Below are 14,970 nucleotides of genomic sequence, written 5' to 3' on the forward strand. Positions count from 1 at the left end.
ATGAGGGAGAAATGGTTGTAAAAGAAAGACTGTTGACAGAAAAATATTCATATATTCAAAACATTCTCACCTCTGGCAGAACTGGTTTATTTGCTGAGGAATGTGAGCAGCATTGTATATATCTATTAAAAATTCACCCAGGTGAATCGACTTTCGGGTACCTTGCACTTATCCAGACCCCAAAAGGAAAAAATATAGTGGAGGAGAGGAGAGTAAGGATTTGCAGCTTCTCTTCCTGTTTCTTCCACTAATTGTTTTGGGAACTTTGGCAAGTTGCTGAACCGCCCCGCACTGTACAGCTCCCACGGGGTGTGCAGCAAAGCACAGGCACAGACATCTGTTGATAAAACACTGGCTATAACTGCATGACTTCAGGTGTCTCAGTGCCTCATTTACCTTTGCGTAGCAGTCATAGGAGAGAGATGTCTTTGGCTACCAAAGTAGAGATGGTGTCAGTAAAAATTACGCGCCTGATTTCAAAGAGCTTCTACTCTGGCAGAACAGTGCTAAGATACCGTATTTTAAAAAATAATACCTAAAAATGTACAAACATACAATAAGTACAATAGTAATTCTTTCAAGAGGCAAAGCAGATGGCAAGTGTGCCCATGTACCTGCGCAGGACCGTCACACAGTTGTCCAGTCCCCTTGGTACAGAACACACCGGTGGCTATTTTTAAACCACTGCCCTTTCAAGGTTAAACGAGGGCATCTTACAGGGTATTAAAATGTATAGGGATATAAAAGAATAAGCGAATATTCTGAGTTCAGATAACTACTCTTTCAAGACACAAACTCGCAAAACCTGTGAAGTTCACAATTTTAAATTGTTTCACAAATATGTTATGTAAAAGTACATTTTGTGACAGACTTAAGAAAAAATGCAGGTTAACTTGACAAAGATCCTTTACAGTAGCGCTTACCCCCCCTTTCAGGTATATACAGAATACATTCACTGGGATAGGATGAATTGATAGCACCTCTGAGGTTTATGTTCTAATGCTAAACAAACCCAGCTTAGGGCTGATAGACACAGTGTTTTCCAATGGTCAGCACAGTTCCCGTTAGAAAAAGCAGGGTTAACTCTCACACCTCTTGTGACCATCCTCTTGGAAGCTACAATAGGTAATGAGAAATGTCAAGTCCCAAGATCAATGAAATTTCAGGCTCTAGGGACAAAACAGGAATAGCATTGATCCTTTTAAAGAACACCAGTCAGAGGGTGAATGTAATATATTGCACAGAAAGGCTCAAGAGGATAAGCGGCCAAGTCCAACATACTTACCTGACAAAAAATTCAATCAGCTTTTAGCACAAGCTGCCTACCCTTCCTTTCTTTCATGCAGGAGTCTGATTCCAATTAAAGTGTGCAAATTAATTTTTATCACTTCCAAATTAGTTTCTGAATTTGTGTCTGTTTCAGATGAGAGCATCTGTCCCTCACTTTTCTGCAATTCTATCATCCACTTTGGTATCTGTTCAAAGACTCGAAGATAATTCTCATTTTCAAAGTCACTTGTTTGAAAGAGACATTCAATAAAGCAATCATAAAATATAAAAATAAAACAACTATAACGATACATGTTGAACTCCAGGGCATATCATGTACTCTCTTTGCTCCTTTTTGTGATGACTAATACAGTTGCTATGTGAGAAGAAATTTGTATACAAATTAGCGCTCAGCTAAAACAAATCCTTATATAAGAGAAAAAAAAATCAAAACACAAATTGTCAAACTCCATCACAATAATTTTTCTGTTCAATCTCTTAGAACTGCAAAGATTTACATTTGCCAGATCACTTCAAAGAATTAAAATAAGCAAACTTTGCATGTGCTGTGTCTTCCTAAGAGAAAACAGATTCCTTTCACTCTTCTCTCAACTGCACCAGATTTATATAATGTGGTCATCAACTTAATAAGGTGCAGATCCAGATTACCTATTTCAGATGGGCAATTTTGGCTTAGAAAGTAGGTATCTGACCCTGGCAAGATGACTGAGCTTCATTCAGTTCAGTGTTTTCCCTAAAGGTGGTAGTTAACCAAGCAAGGATAAAGAAATAAGGGGAGGGCAAACATACCCAAAAACCTGCATTCAACTGCCCTTCAGCTTAGAGGAATTCATGCCATATCTCCCAATTTCCAGGAGCATCCCCAGGCACCAGGCTCTAGTCGAGGCTGGAAAAGGACATTTTCTATCACCACTATGGGAGCTTAGCCATTGCATAGCCATGAAACCAATTCTTGTTGGACCAGAGAAAGTACAAGTAGGGAGAAGATTTGCGCTATATACTGCTCTTGAATGTATGCAGTTTTGGTTCCTGATTTCTTGACTTATCTCTATTGCTATCCAATCATCATGTCACATAAGATCCATAAACAGAACAGAGAAAAGAATTTTGCTTTCCACCAAAGCTGGAGATTCACAGGAGGGCCCTCCCACATTAATTTATAGCCTGATAGTCAGCATATGTTTGTGAATATGGGAATGTAGGTTTGAATTCCCCCAGTCTCTGGAGGCCAAGAACTTAGTCTTCCACTTCCTGGACAAACATTCTAACCAGAAGGTATTTTACAAGCTATTTTTGAAAGCTACTCCACGGAAAACGTTCTATCTAAAATGTGGTAAAACTTCAGGCTTCTCACAGCAATTTTGAGAAGTGTCAAGAAACTGCGACAAGTGCAAACTGAACCAGAAACGCCTTTTTGATACTTATTGTAGCATAAAAGTGAGACCTTAGTAAGAGCATTGATTGGAGAAATTATTTTAAAATTATGAAATGAAGCTCACCGTGCTCTCATAGGCAAGTCTTCAACCACTGAGCTGGAGCAGTCACTTGCCCGAGTCTTATCCAAGACACATTTTTTCTCCATTCTCCTCTTTAAACCAGAGCTGGTTCTGTACTTCCTACAGACACAGCTGAGGTCGCCCTCTGAGCACATGCCCGCACAGGTATTTCGGCAGAAGGCTCTACACAAGTCCGACAGGTTAGGTTATTGACATACAAGTTGTTTAGTAAAGATTTTATCTAACTCATGGATTCTGGCATATGGAATTTTAGCAAAATCGGTAAGGAGTTTGTTCAAACAATTTTTTTGCCTCAGAGTATTTTGCAATAAATGATTGTGATCGCTGTGTTTTCTAATGAAATGGTATCTCCATTTTTTCCATACAAATGATAAATTACATAAACTGTTTAGGACTGGGGGCTTGCTTCTTCCCCTCCCCTCCCCCCCCCTTGACATCTTCTGAAACAACTAAAATTCCTTTCGGTAATTGGATGCATTGAAGTTGAAATTGATAATTAACTGTCTTTCAGCTTAAAAGATCATTATAAAGTCAAGCATCTAACCCAGATAATTACTATACCTGACATTTTTCTTTGAATTCTTCACCTTCTTACAGTCTGTGGTATAAAATACCTTATCTGTGTCTCCAGATGACAGCTTTTAAAAAACTAATCCCCCTTTTTTCCCCCTGAAAATATCATCTACATCTTTCTGGAAATTCATTCTAAAGATGTTAACTAATTGGATTTGACCTACAGTGAACATCTCACTTTCATTTTTCCTGCAAGGTAAAGTCTAATCTTCTACCAGAAAATATCGTAGAGTAGATTAGGAAATGTTTCTTCACTACTTCAGTAGTTTTAACTATGTAAAACTTCAAACATATTTTCATAAGGATTGTTGAGAACGCTTCACTCCTGAAAATTAGTATACAGGGAATCAGTTATACAACAACTATCATGTCTGTTCATGGTAAGGAACAGAATCTAGTAGTCCTTACTTCAGCAGAAAGACTTAGTAATTGTAGAAGTTTTAAAAGGCAGAAGGTCCATCAGGCATATAGTCACTCGTGATCTATCCTTACTGATGTAAGTTCATGAAAAGTCAAAGTAGCTTTTAATAAGGATATGTTTACAACACATGAAGTTCTGGTTATAGTAAAGTAACTAGTACATAATTAGCCTATTCATGGTAACTTTAATCCAATGAGTAGAGATAACAATAATAGTGATGACATCGCTCTTCCTCAACATGACTCGGCAACATGTCTTCAACATGAGTAGTAAGAAATCTGATCAATATATTCCAAAGCTACCACAGCCAACTTCCTGAGCTCTGCTACCTGTGCCTGCGAGACACATTTGTCTGGACGTGACTATCTGCAGCACAGTCTCCCATTAATCTGACTATAAGCCCTTTTCTTCAGCAAAACAGCGCTTTATTCATACAGAGGTAGAGACAGAGAGCAAACAATACAATTCGGTTTTGTTTTCATTGATTTCTGTCAACTGACTGATATCCTTTCTTTTCAGAAATTAAAGATCTCCAAAGCAGACTCTTCCAAAGTTACACAGCTAAGAGATTAAACTTGAGATTCCAAAAAGTACCACGTTCTTGCATTCAGATATGTTCATGATGGCAAAAAGGTACCAGAACTAGAATAAATCTATCTGCAAAAGAATTGGAGCAGTTTGTATCAGCCAGTAGGGAGATGATAATGGCAAGGCTGTCCAAGCCCCGTATAACCAAAGGAAGTAAAGAAAAAGTCTTACTTGTTTTCTTTAATGAAAGAAGCAAGCTCTTACTTATTTCTGACTCTCAGCATAGAAATTACTGATACTTGATATGAATTCAAAGAAGCATTCAAAGAAGCAAAATGGCATCAAGCTAAATGGAGTGACGTGACATTAACTTCCCTTTCAGACTGAATTTCTCCCTATCTGAGAACTAAGTGCTAAAAAAGCCCTGGAATATACATAAAAATTATAGAAATTTATTGTGGGAATGCAATTCCCTCCCCGCCCCCTCATTCTCTTTCTGTTATAGAAGCAAAAGAAAGTCAGGTGAGAAAGTGAGGCTTTTACCTGTCTCCCCTTCCCTCTGCTTACAGACAAAGGGAAGAAAATTAAAACACAACAAAAAAATCTGCTGCTGCAAAATTAAAAAAATATTTACTTTGTAACAAATAAAACACTTTTCTACCAGACATTCAGTTGAAGAAGTACTTTCACTTAGATGACTGTAACTGACAGGTCTACAACTGCCTCCAGTCAGCACTTGAACCAGAGATCAAAACTGATAGTGACGGATTCTTCCATGTTTATCTTAAGAGGCGATATCCTTGTGCTGAAAATAATCATCAGAATTCAGAAACTGCTTTAAATGAAATGGGTTTAGTGTTGTACAAAACAGCTCTACTATATGGATAAAAGTTGCTCTTGTCTTTAGCTGTGGTCACGTTTCTGGCCTGGGGGCAGGGACCTTGTAAATTAGTAGTGCGCTTTAAGTGCCCTCTTATATAAATTAATATTATTATTATTATTATTGTGTCCCCTTCACCCTGCAAAGCACTGATAGTTACTCCCCTGCAAATGAAATGTAAACTCTTCTTGACATTTTATCTTTTTCTATTTTTATTCAGTCACATTGCTTCTCCAAAGGTTTGCTTGCTATAGAAAGACCTTTCTCAATGACACTCATTTCATACCGTGGCATGTGAGACATTCCTTTTTTGAAAAGGCAAGCAGCTGATATAGCATGCTGTAGCACAAAAGGAGTAAGTTAAAATGCCAAAAAATATTTCTGGGGAAAGGAAAGTCAAAATATAGTGATATACGTCCTGTCACTTAAAGGCCATAACCATCTTGTTCTAGTTTATGATGACATGATGCTATAAGTGATAAAGGCAATTATGAATTTAAAAATTACTCCCATACTATTATCTGTTACCACGCACAGACTGTTTAAACATATTTTTTTTTTGTCTAGGACTCAAAGAATCGCTTAGCATGTTGTTCTCTTCTTATGCCAACTTTCAACCCGTAAGTGAAGTAATCGACATATTTGGTAATACCTTCTGAAGCTGCCAGAAGGAATGCTAAAAATGAATAGGTGTGACAGAGGACCTCTCAGGAAGGTGGTTTTTACAGGATATACTTACTGCTATTTGGATTGTCACCTATAATATGATGTCGGCCACTCCAGTACCAAAGCAGCAATGTAGCGTCACGAGACCCAGACACGATGTAGCAATCACCACCGATATAGGACTCTGATCTGGCAAGGCAAGTCACGACATCCCAGTGGCCAAACACAATCTGAGTTAATTTTCCTGGTGGGAGTGCAAAGTGGTACGAATTCAGGTTTTTGAAGTACTTGCAGTATTTAGAAATCATTACCTAAATCATTAACAAATATTCAGCTCAAACGTAATTTTTGCTTCGTGTCCCTTAATTAGAGTTCACTACATGATACAAGCAGATTAAAAAATAACAAAGATTTTTTTCTTCTCTTTTCATGTTCCCATTGAGGGCTGTGCTCTATGTCAATCCATAGCCTAACCCTTATCTCTGAAAATTGTCAGTGCTGCAGTCACTGAATATTAAGTGGAGTTACTGCTCCATCAGTATTTAAGCAATGGTGTTAGAACACTATTTGTGAATTTCATGAATGATATGCAGAAGACAGCACATGAACTTTGCATAACGGTGCTACATTATTATATTAAAAATTTATATTTGTTCTCTGTTAATGTCAAACTAAGGTTTACTATGATCATCATCTCCTTCTTTCTATTATTGCAATTAGTTTTTAGCCATATATGGCATGATATTAGGCTAAGCAATCAGACAAGGAAACAAAATATTGGTTCCCGGTTATGCAACCAAAATATTGGTTCCCGGCTATGCAACCTACTGCCTTATTACATGAAATAAATAGAGATAGAAACAATACATCCATGAAAATATTGTAACAAAATTTTTGGGTTTGATACGATCAATCCCCGAATATAACTACAGTTTTCAAAAGTTACCACTAACAAAATTGTATGCCTTTCCATTTCCTTTTACTTCCTATATCTTCCCCCGAAAAGTAACTTAAAGCTAGCATGCTCAAACAATAAGGAAGGATTTTATAAACTGCCCTTTATCATTAATTGAGGGGTAAGCACAGGCATTAGATATGGGAGCATCAAGTCTACCATCCACTTTGTGACCTATGAAGAAAGAGGTGGCTGTATTTAGGGTCACCTGTTTCCGTAGAATAAACTCGAAAGCTCTTGTCCCAGAAACCACAGATAAGAATGTAGCGATTATCTGCTGTGACCACGAAGCAATGTGCATTGATCTGGATGCTCTGATCCACAAGGTCTGTGATCTGCCGTTTGTTCACACCAGAGTTATTGGCTGTAACGAAATGCAAAACACATTTTACAAGTAAGCCATTCCAACACCTTCCTGTCATCCACTTACAGGGGAAAATGAATACATTTAACTTTCAATGAACTGTGAATTTGTTGTTGAGTAAGCATTTTGAATACGAACATTTAGAGCTGTCTATATGGGTGTCAGAAATAAAAAATTATGGTGAGATTTCTGGTTTCCCTTTGAATAAGACAAAAGATTTTACAGGAGATGACAATTTCTTATGCACTACATAATGTGTGGTAATATTTTATGTGCCCTATTGAAGTATTCTCCAACGCCAGCTTGAACCAGGGGAAAGTGATGGAAGTCCATTTAAAATATCAAGTCAACGCCAACAATACTGCAGAAAGTCAATTCTTGCTGGTTGGTATCTCTCAAACAGAAGATATCCCGCCTTGTATTGTGTGACCTTGACATCCCCCATACCTGCAGATGCTTAACTGGATACAAGACGTAGGCATTCAACCAACAAAGCTATTCAAATCTAATGTGCCCTTTCAACGCTGCCTTATCACCTACTCCTCAAGCAAAGAGCCAGGCCATGGGCAGCAACGTTAAAAAAAGCGATGCTACCTGGAAATTCCCCCAGACAGAGGGAAAAGGAATGGTTCATGCAGAATCCTACCGTCCCGACTGTCAAATGGAGCTGTTGGGAAGGACTGGGAGTAACCAGATAATGTGCTCTTTGCTTGCTACGACACAACAGACAGGATTTGGCTATAGAATAAAGGTATATTCCCTCTCACCTGATATTAACTTTCTAAAAGTTCAGTATATAATCTAAGTTAATTATCTATGCTCTCTCTGTACTCACTGGAGACAGAGACATCGCTTCACATGGCAAGTCATCTCACGCTGTAATAGCTGTCCAAGCACTAGACAACTCCAGAGGATGGTTTCTCTTTCTGCAGTAGCTATGGAGGGAATCTTGACAACTCACTTCAGCTAATTGAAGTTAGGTGAGATAAAACTCGCTCTGAGAGACATGTTTCTTCTAACGTAGGAACACGACTTAATGCAGATAATATTCTGAAATTTCTTTTGTCCCTATTTTTGGTTATTCTATTAAACTGCTCACAACTGCACGCAATAAGAGACTCAACCAAAAAAAAAAAACCACCCTGTTTTAAATTGGCTTTTAAAGGTTAATACTATGTTTATATACATTCCAAGAACACATATTTAAATTACCAGACCCTCTATGTCCATCCACTGAAAGATAATGAATAACAAATTACTCAAATTTCCATCACAGGTGGGCACAATAGTTGTGCCCTAGCTTTTGAGAGGAAAATCTGAAAACCATTGTCATTATATGAGCAAATGAAGCATACAGAATGAGAAAGCTAATTCTCCTGAGGTACTTGTATATAAATCTTTCAACCGCGAATATTGACATAGAAGAAAAAGGAACTTTTCATCTGGAGATGTTTAAAAATGCACTTTTTTTTTCTCACCAATGCAGCAAATTGTCTCTAAGAATCTTCCCTACCCCCAATTTCTGTCTCAAAAATGTGCCTACGGCAAAACAAATAACCAACCAACCACAAAGCAACTAGTTGCAATTAAAGAGAAATAATGACCGTTAGGAATACAAGTCCTGCAATCTCTCTAACAGTTTTAGCAGATGCTGTTTCTTAAATAGTTTTGGATTCAAAAAATACAATCATGCGTCAGTTTAAAATCCAGTCTTTTCTTCATTAATTTAGTAATGCCGACTGAAGCAATCCAAATAATAAATTGAATGAAAATAAATGGATCTGCATCTGCACTGATATACACAGTGCTGGCTGTAAGAAATGAAAATATGTGAACTCTACCAGACCGTCACATTTTATTTTACAAATGTGACCTGATAAAAGAACAGAATTATAGATATGGGCTGACAACGTAACTGACTTAATTGGTTGTTTCTTAAACACCAATTGCTGGGGATGTTAATAATAGCACTCATGCAATTCATTCAGCATCAATAGCTAATGCTTTTAGTTCTCCAGGACTGACAAGAATAAATATTTTCCTATCTTCTGTGTTAAATGAAGCATAATATACAAATATAGCTTAATCGATAATTCTTGAAAATGCTGTTTTCAAATATATTGCTACATTTTCATCCTGACATACCAATCAATGGATCCATTTCGATTGGAAGATGATGGGCTTGATCCAAAGAATATCCTGGGGCTCCCCGAAGGCCTACACATGAAAGGAAGAATAAAGCACATAGGAACCTTGTTGTCTAAATTTTTATGTGATTTTTCTAGGTTTAAAACTGCATTATTGGATTATTAGATATAAAAAAGTAACTTCTTAGTATTACTTGTTCTATGAATCTTTTAAGATTCCTTCCTCTGTGCGACACAAATATGCATTTGTTAATTCTTCTCTTATGTCATAGTAACTATACATTTATGAGCACTAATTTCATCATGATTTCTGCAGCCACAAACATTCATTTAATAGCTCCTTTAAAATAGTGTAACAGAGATTTTCTTTACACATTTGAGCACTGGGTGAGATCTTATAGTAGCACAGAAAAGAAAAATAATTGCTTTAAACATTGTTACGAGTTTCCTACATACAGAAACCTGTAGGTGACAGAAACCTGGATCTTTTCACAGTTTTATCTAGAATTTTTAGCTGGGAAATTGTGTGCTACAGTGAATTTGTCACAATTATTCCTATTAGTTCTATCCTGAGCAGTCCTTAAGCTGTTCAAATGTGCATCAGGGGCTGCGTATTTAGTGTTACCTGTTCTCATGCACGGATAGCATTGCTTTGGCTGTTCTGAGCACTTTGCCTAGCACATATATCAGCACGGTCACTACTGAAAACATCATTTTTGTCAGGAACTGCTGTGTTTCGCAAGAATATCCTCCATAAGAGGAGATACAGAGTCTGGAGAATAAACTCCGTTTTCTACTACTGCAATAAGCAACTGGAGGAGGTAAAAGAAAACCGGGTCTACAGCTGGCCCTTGCATCTTCTGAAACGCTCTGCTCTGAGAATTTCTCCTTCCCTTCTTTCTCTTCTTTCAAAACCAAACCAGCTGGGGACAGATCTTTACAGGTATTAACCAAGATTCGTTTGCTTCTATTGTGAGATGGCTATGTAAATGCCTTCTACTGTCTATAAACTCTAAAGCTCTACATACATCTCACAGCAGTAAAAGTGATCTGTGTATACATTTCTGTAGATGAACCCATCCTTTATACCGGAGTTGTAATTTATTAAAATAAAGTTATGGTAATAGTAGGAAATTGATACCCTGTCCTGGATTAGTCTCTTGCAAAATAAAAGACATTGCCAGACAGGACATAAAAGTTAAGAAAATCATTAGAATGAGTTTTGATTCTCCAAACAGTTTTGTTTTCCTGTCTCTTCCTGTTATAATATATTCAGAAAGTATTCCTCTCTTTGAAATTTACACCGAGGTTTTAAAAGGGTGTGAAATTTAGTTCATGGTTGGTTCATGATGTGAATTCTGAATGTTTGCAACGTGACTTATGTCTTACAAGAGGAAAAACTAAAACCTAACAGTCACATGCATCGTAAAGGCCAACACGACTTCTACTGAAGTAGATAACTTCAAATAACAGTTGTTAAGTAAACTCTTGAAATCCAGGATACCGCAATATTAGTGACCTTGACTCCTTCACAGCAAAGTATGGGTAGGAATTTTGGCTTCCCCTTACTTGACAGTCTGGATGAGAAAGCGGTACGTGAGTACTAAATAAGCCTCCTCAAATGGAGAAAATGTGAATGATGAAGACTAAAGAGTACTTGGGCAGCATCCCTGAAAAAGCCAGGAGAACTAATTAGGAATTAGTCAACCGATGTTTGCCAAAAGAGTATTAAAATACCAGGGGACAGTTTCTGTACCTCTGAATAATTTCTGACATTGGGCTCTTCCATTGAGGACACCACCACAAAATACTTTAAAAAAATGTTTTGTTTGGGGTTTTTTCCTTCTAAATTTTTCCCTTTCGTTTTAAAGACATGGGCAAGCCATTTTTACGTCTAATGCAGTTGCACCTGATGGAGTATCATAAATGCATGGATTTGTGAAAGGCAATCAGATACCCTGTTCTTTTCCTGTTGTAGTCTCTAAAGCACCGAGCAAAGTTTGTTTGTAAACAGAGAACAGAATACACGTGAAATTTAATATTCATGCTAACATTATTTAAATGTTAAGAATAAAAGTAATATTAAATCTTATATTACTATTCAAGAATTCAGAGTGGTATCAACTTTATTTGCTCTGGTATTTCTTCTAATACATGCCTATAAGGGAATTCCCATTCATTCCTCTAATTATTGCTTGCAACACCAGTCTTTGGCCAGCCAGAAGTGGGAGATAGAGGTGAGATCCCAGAGGCGGGATCTATTTCAACTGACTTGAATTATTCACTGAGGAGATGTTTACATTTAAGTCAATCAAATCCCTAGGTAATCTAGAATGCCTGTATGTCTACTGGAGGTAGACATCTAACCTAAATATCACAAATCCCTCTCCAGGAGGACCTACTTCTGTCCTGGGGTTTCTCCTGCGTGTAAGGAGTGGAGGATTTTTCTTTTTTTGCCAGGTCCCTACAAAGTTCCTGAACCAGCTACTGAGTCACGTTCTCAAAGACCAAGTACCTGCTTGTTTTTCCCGGGCGGTAAGAAACCTTCAAAAGTTTCCAGATACTGCAGCATAAGGCCTATCACAGCAGGAAGCTACCTTAGAAGATGAAACTTGTTTATTCCCTCATGTACCTCATGGCCCCACCACCTATTTAGCACTGCCTGGAACACCTCAGCGCCTATATGTCCAGGTGAGGAGACAGGACAGTCCTAGCAGCGATATGAAGAGGTTGGAAGAGGGGCTGGAAGGGAAATTTGGGATGACCTTGTTGGATGAGCTTTCAGGAGGGAATGAGGAAACTTCTCTTCAGAATAATTTGGTTTCCGGCTGCTGAGGCTTGCTTAGGGTCCCACATTATCTAAGAGTGACCCAAGGGAGGCCTTATGACAAGCTCCTGGACAGACCTGAAATCTCTCTCGAGCAGCAGACAGCGATGTACGCTCTCTAGCACGCCAGTACGTACTCCTGAAACATGGGACGTATTAATATCGGCTGTGTCAAGAGCAGCAGCACTCTCCTGAAAAGCATTATATCAAAGGCTGATCCTGATGTAACCACAAATCGATTGGCTGCCATGGTGATGTGCTGCTGTCAGGGAAAGTGTTTCTAGTAATGACACCAGAGAAAACACAAGCTTTGATTATTTGACACAAACCAGAAAATACAGTAAACTTCTGTGCACAGGCAGGTGAGTGAGATTGACCCACATCTAGCTGAACTGCACTCAAAATTCAAGCTGCACTGTTAAGGTCTTCGAATTTGAATGAAACGCGCCCGTGCGAACCTACCTACTGTGTTGTGCCACCGATTGACTGCAAACAGCCTGCTGCAAGTGACGGTCACCACGGCAGGAATGGTCAGGTGGGGCAGCGTGTTGGCTGCCACGTGTGTGACGGGGGAATTTGATGGGAACTTCAGCACCATGATGACATCCTGCTGCATCTGATCTTTAAACATGAGGGGGCTCTGTGGAAGGAAACACTGTTGAGTAGAAAGGAGAAGAGAGCAGAAGAAAACAGAAGGGATAACACAATTAGTGAGGAGGTCTGAGGGAAAACGAGGTTAAAAAAGAGCAGGCAAGCATGTGCACATACAGGGAAAACAACACTACCTTCGCGTCTACACTAGTGATGGAGGAGAGCAAGATCAGAAGCTATTATCGGATCATTACACGAGGGCAAGTAGAGAATAGGTATGGTAAGGGTTATCGTTACAGGGCGCAAAATGACAGTTAGCATTAATTAATATACAGTAAAATGTAAACTTATACAGCAGTTAATATTCATACAGTAGAGATATGAGTCAAAAGATTTAATCAATTAATACATCGTAAATATAAATGCTATAAATTACAATGGTTGAAAAAAGAAATTTTAAAAGCGACTCAGAAACTCACAAATATTCAATTTTTCTTAATGAATTCTTTATACGAAATATAGCACTTCCAAACATAGTCGATTTAATTCTATGTAAAGTAAATACTTATTATGGCATCTATAAGTAATTAGAAACCCATTTCATGATTCTCCAAGTGACACGTTTTTTTGTACATCAACAATAATCCTGTTATTAAGTACTGGTTTTAATGTTATTTTTTTCAACCATTGTTATAACATAGAATTATTTCTAGAAGTTCAAATAATCTTTTCTACTTATGGCTTTAAATTATTATTAAAATATATTATCCATATATAAAATAAGTATTATGTACGTTTGACATCTACACTCTACTTGAAATAACACAGCTCACACTTCCAGATCAATTCCTACTTTTACAGTGTACAACTAGATAGAGTGATTTCCTTGTAGATAGATAGATAAAATGATTGAAACTACTGCACATATTACTGTTGATTTACAAAACTTAAAAGAAAATATCTCTAAGCATTTAATCAAAGGCACTGAGGGGCACAGAGATCTGCCTCATTCAGTCTGGCTATTTCATATAATTCTTTGCAAGAGGCACAGAGACGAATGCATTGCGAATGAATTTTGGAGTTCAAATTGAAATTCAAAATATACATTGTATTCTCCCAGGGGAACAGGCGGGAGGATTCCAGCACGATTTGAACTCCAATACTTCATTTTTTTTCAAGCAGGCATTGTTCATAAATCAGCCCCTAACAATGCATCCTTTAAAAAACAAAACAAAACAAAACAACATGCTCACTCTAAGAGAAGCCTGCAGTCATTCCCACTACTTGCAGAAATAAGAATGTAAATATGCATTTATCAAGTGTATATTTATGAAGATAGGGCCTTTTTATACAATATTAGACAGGAAAAGCCGGGACTGGTGGAAGCTAAAGCTATTCAAACCTCCACCTTGCTCTGCTAGAGCACTGCAGAGAAAGTACGGCTGCACGGGCAACGGAGGGCATTAAAAGTGTTGCTTAATGGGTACTTTATGACCTACAAAGGATCCTCAGGTTCAAAGGGAATGCATTCCCGGCCAGCAGTTATGTCTCACCAGGTGCATGGCAGAGCTCCGAGGTGGATGGGGCTCAATGAGCAACTGCGATGGCGTCTGTCCAAAGTTCTGTATCTGCGCCTCCATGGCCTGCGGGCAAGGGAGAGGGACTGTCATGAGCAATATGCGTCAAGGAGAGAGGTCAACACACTGTGTGACAACGCAGGCATATCCCAAGTCAGCCATGAAAAAAGTCCAGAAAATTCACCCGGTGCTCTCCTCCCAGGCTGCGGACTCATCCAAGTGTTAGTATTTTGTAGACAAGCTTTGCTTCTCCTTTCAAGCATGCTTCAGTTAACCAACTAACCATTCTCATTTCCAGTAACTGGCGTTATAAGTGAAAATGTTAACCTGTGAGGACATGCAGTTCAGGTCTTGAGAGAGATTATTTTTTTTTTTTTTTGCACCGAAAAGAACATATATACCTTAATAAAGTCCTTTGTAAGGAGGAAAGTATGAGGATCTCTAATAAAATAAGCCTCTGGAATCTTAAATGGGGGGAAAGAAAAGCAAACTGAGAAACAAAATTCATGAATAAATAAAAATAAAATAAAACGAAAACAATTACTATTTCAATAACAACATTCGTAGGTTAAAATAAAAAAATGCCAGAAACAAATCTTGCCAGGCACATTCAGACTAACGTAAAAATCTTTCC

General features: G+C 38.0%; 1 protein-coding gene across 4 annotated transcripts in view; it reads right to left on the minus strand.

Annotated features, from left to right (window-relative positions):
* The window catches only part of NBEA (neurobeachin), a gene marked incomplete at its 5' end in the record, with an annotated part of 525,299 nt that overhangs the window by 12,281 nt on the left and 498,048 nt on the right, over nt 1–14,970 (minus strand). For 2 of the 4 annotated variants that reach the window (XM_082492157.1, XM_082492156.1), the window contains 6 exons: nt 5,949–6,119; nt 7,039–7,194; nt 9,340–9,411; nt 12,631–12,823; nt 14,313–14,402; nt 14,738–14,800. In XM_082492157.1, the coding sequence (XP_082348283.1) occupies nt 5,949–6,119; nt 7,039–7,194; nt 9,340–9,411; nt 12,631–12,823; nt 14,313–14,402; nt 14,738–14,800 (745 nt within the window). The remainder of the gene's footprint in view (nt 1–5,948; nt 6,120–7,038; nt 7,195–9,339; nt 9,412–12,630; nt 12,824–14,312; nt 14,403–14,737; nt 14,801–14,970) is intronic. The other 2 variants (XM_082492158.1, XM_082492159.1) reach the window with 1 other exon arrangement.

Source organism: Vanellus vanellus (assembly GCF_965231255.1).
Source record: "Vanellus vanellus genome assembly, chromosome: 1".
NCBI lineage: Eukaryota > Metazoa > Chordata > Aves > Charadriiformes > Charadriidae > Vanellus > Vanellus vanellus.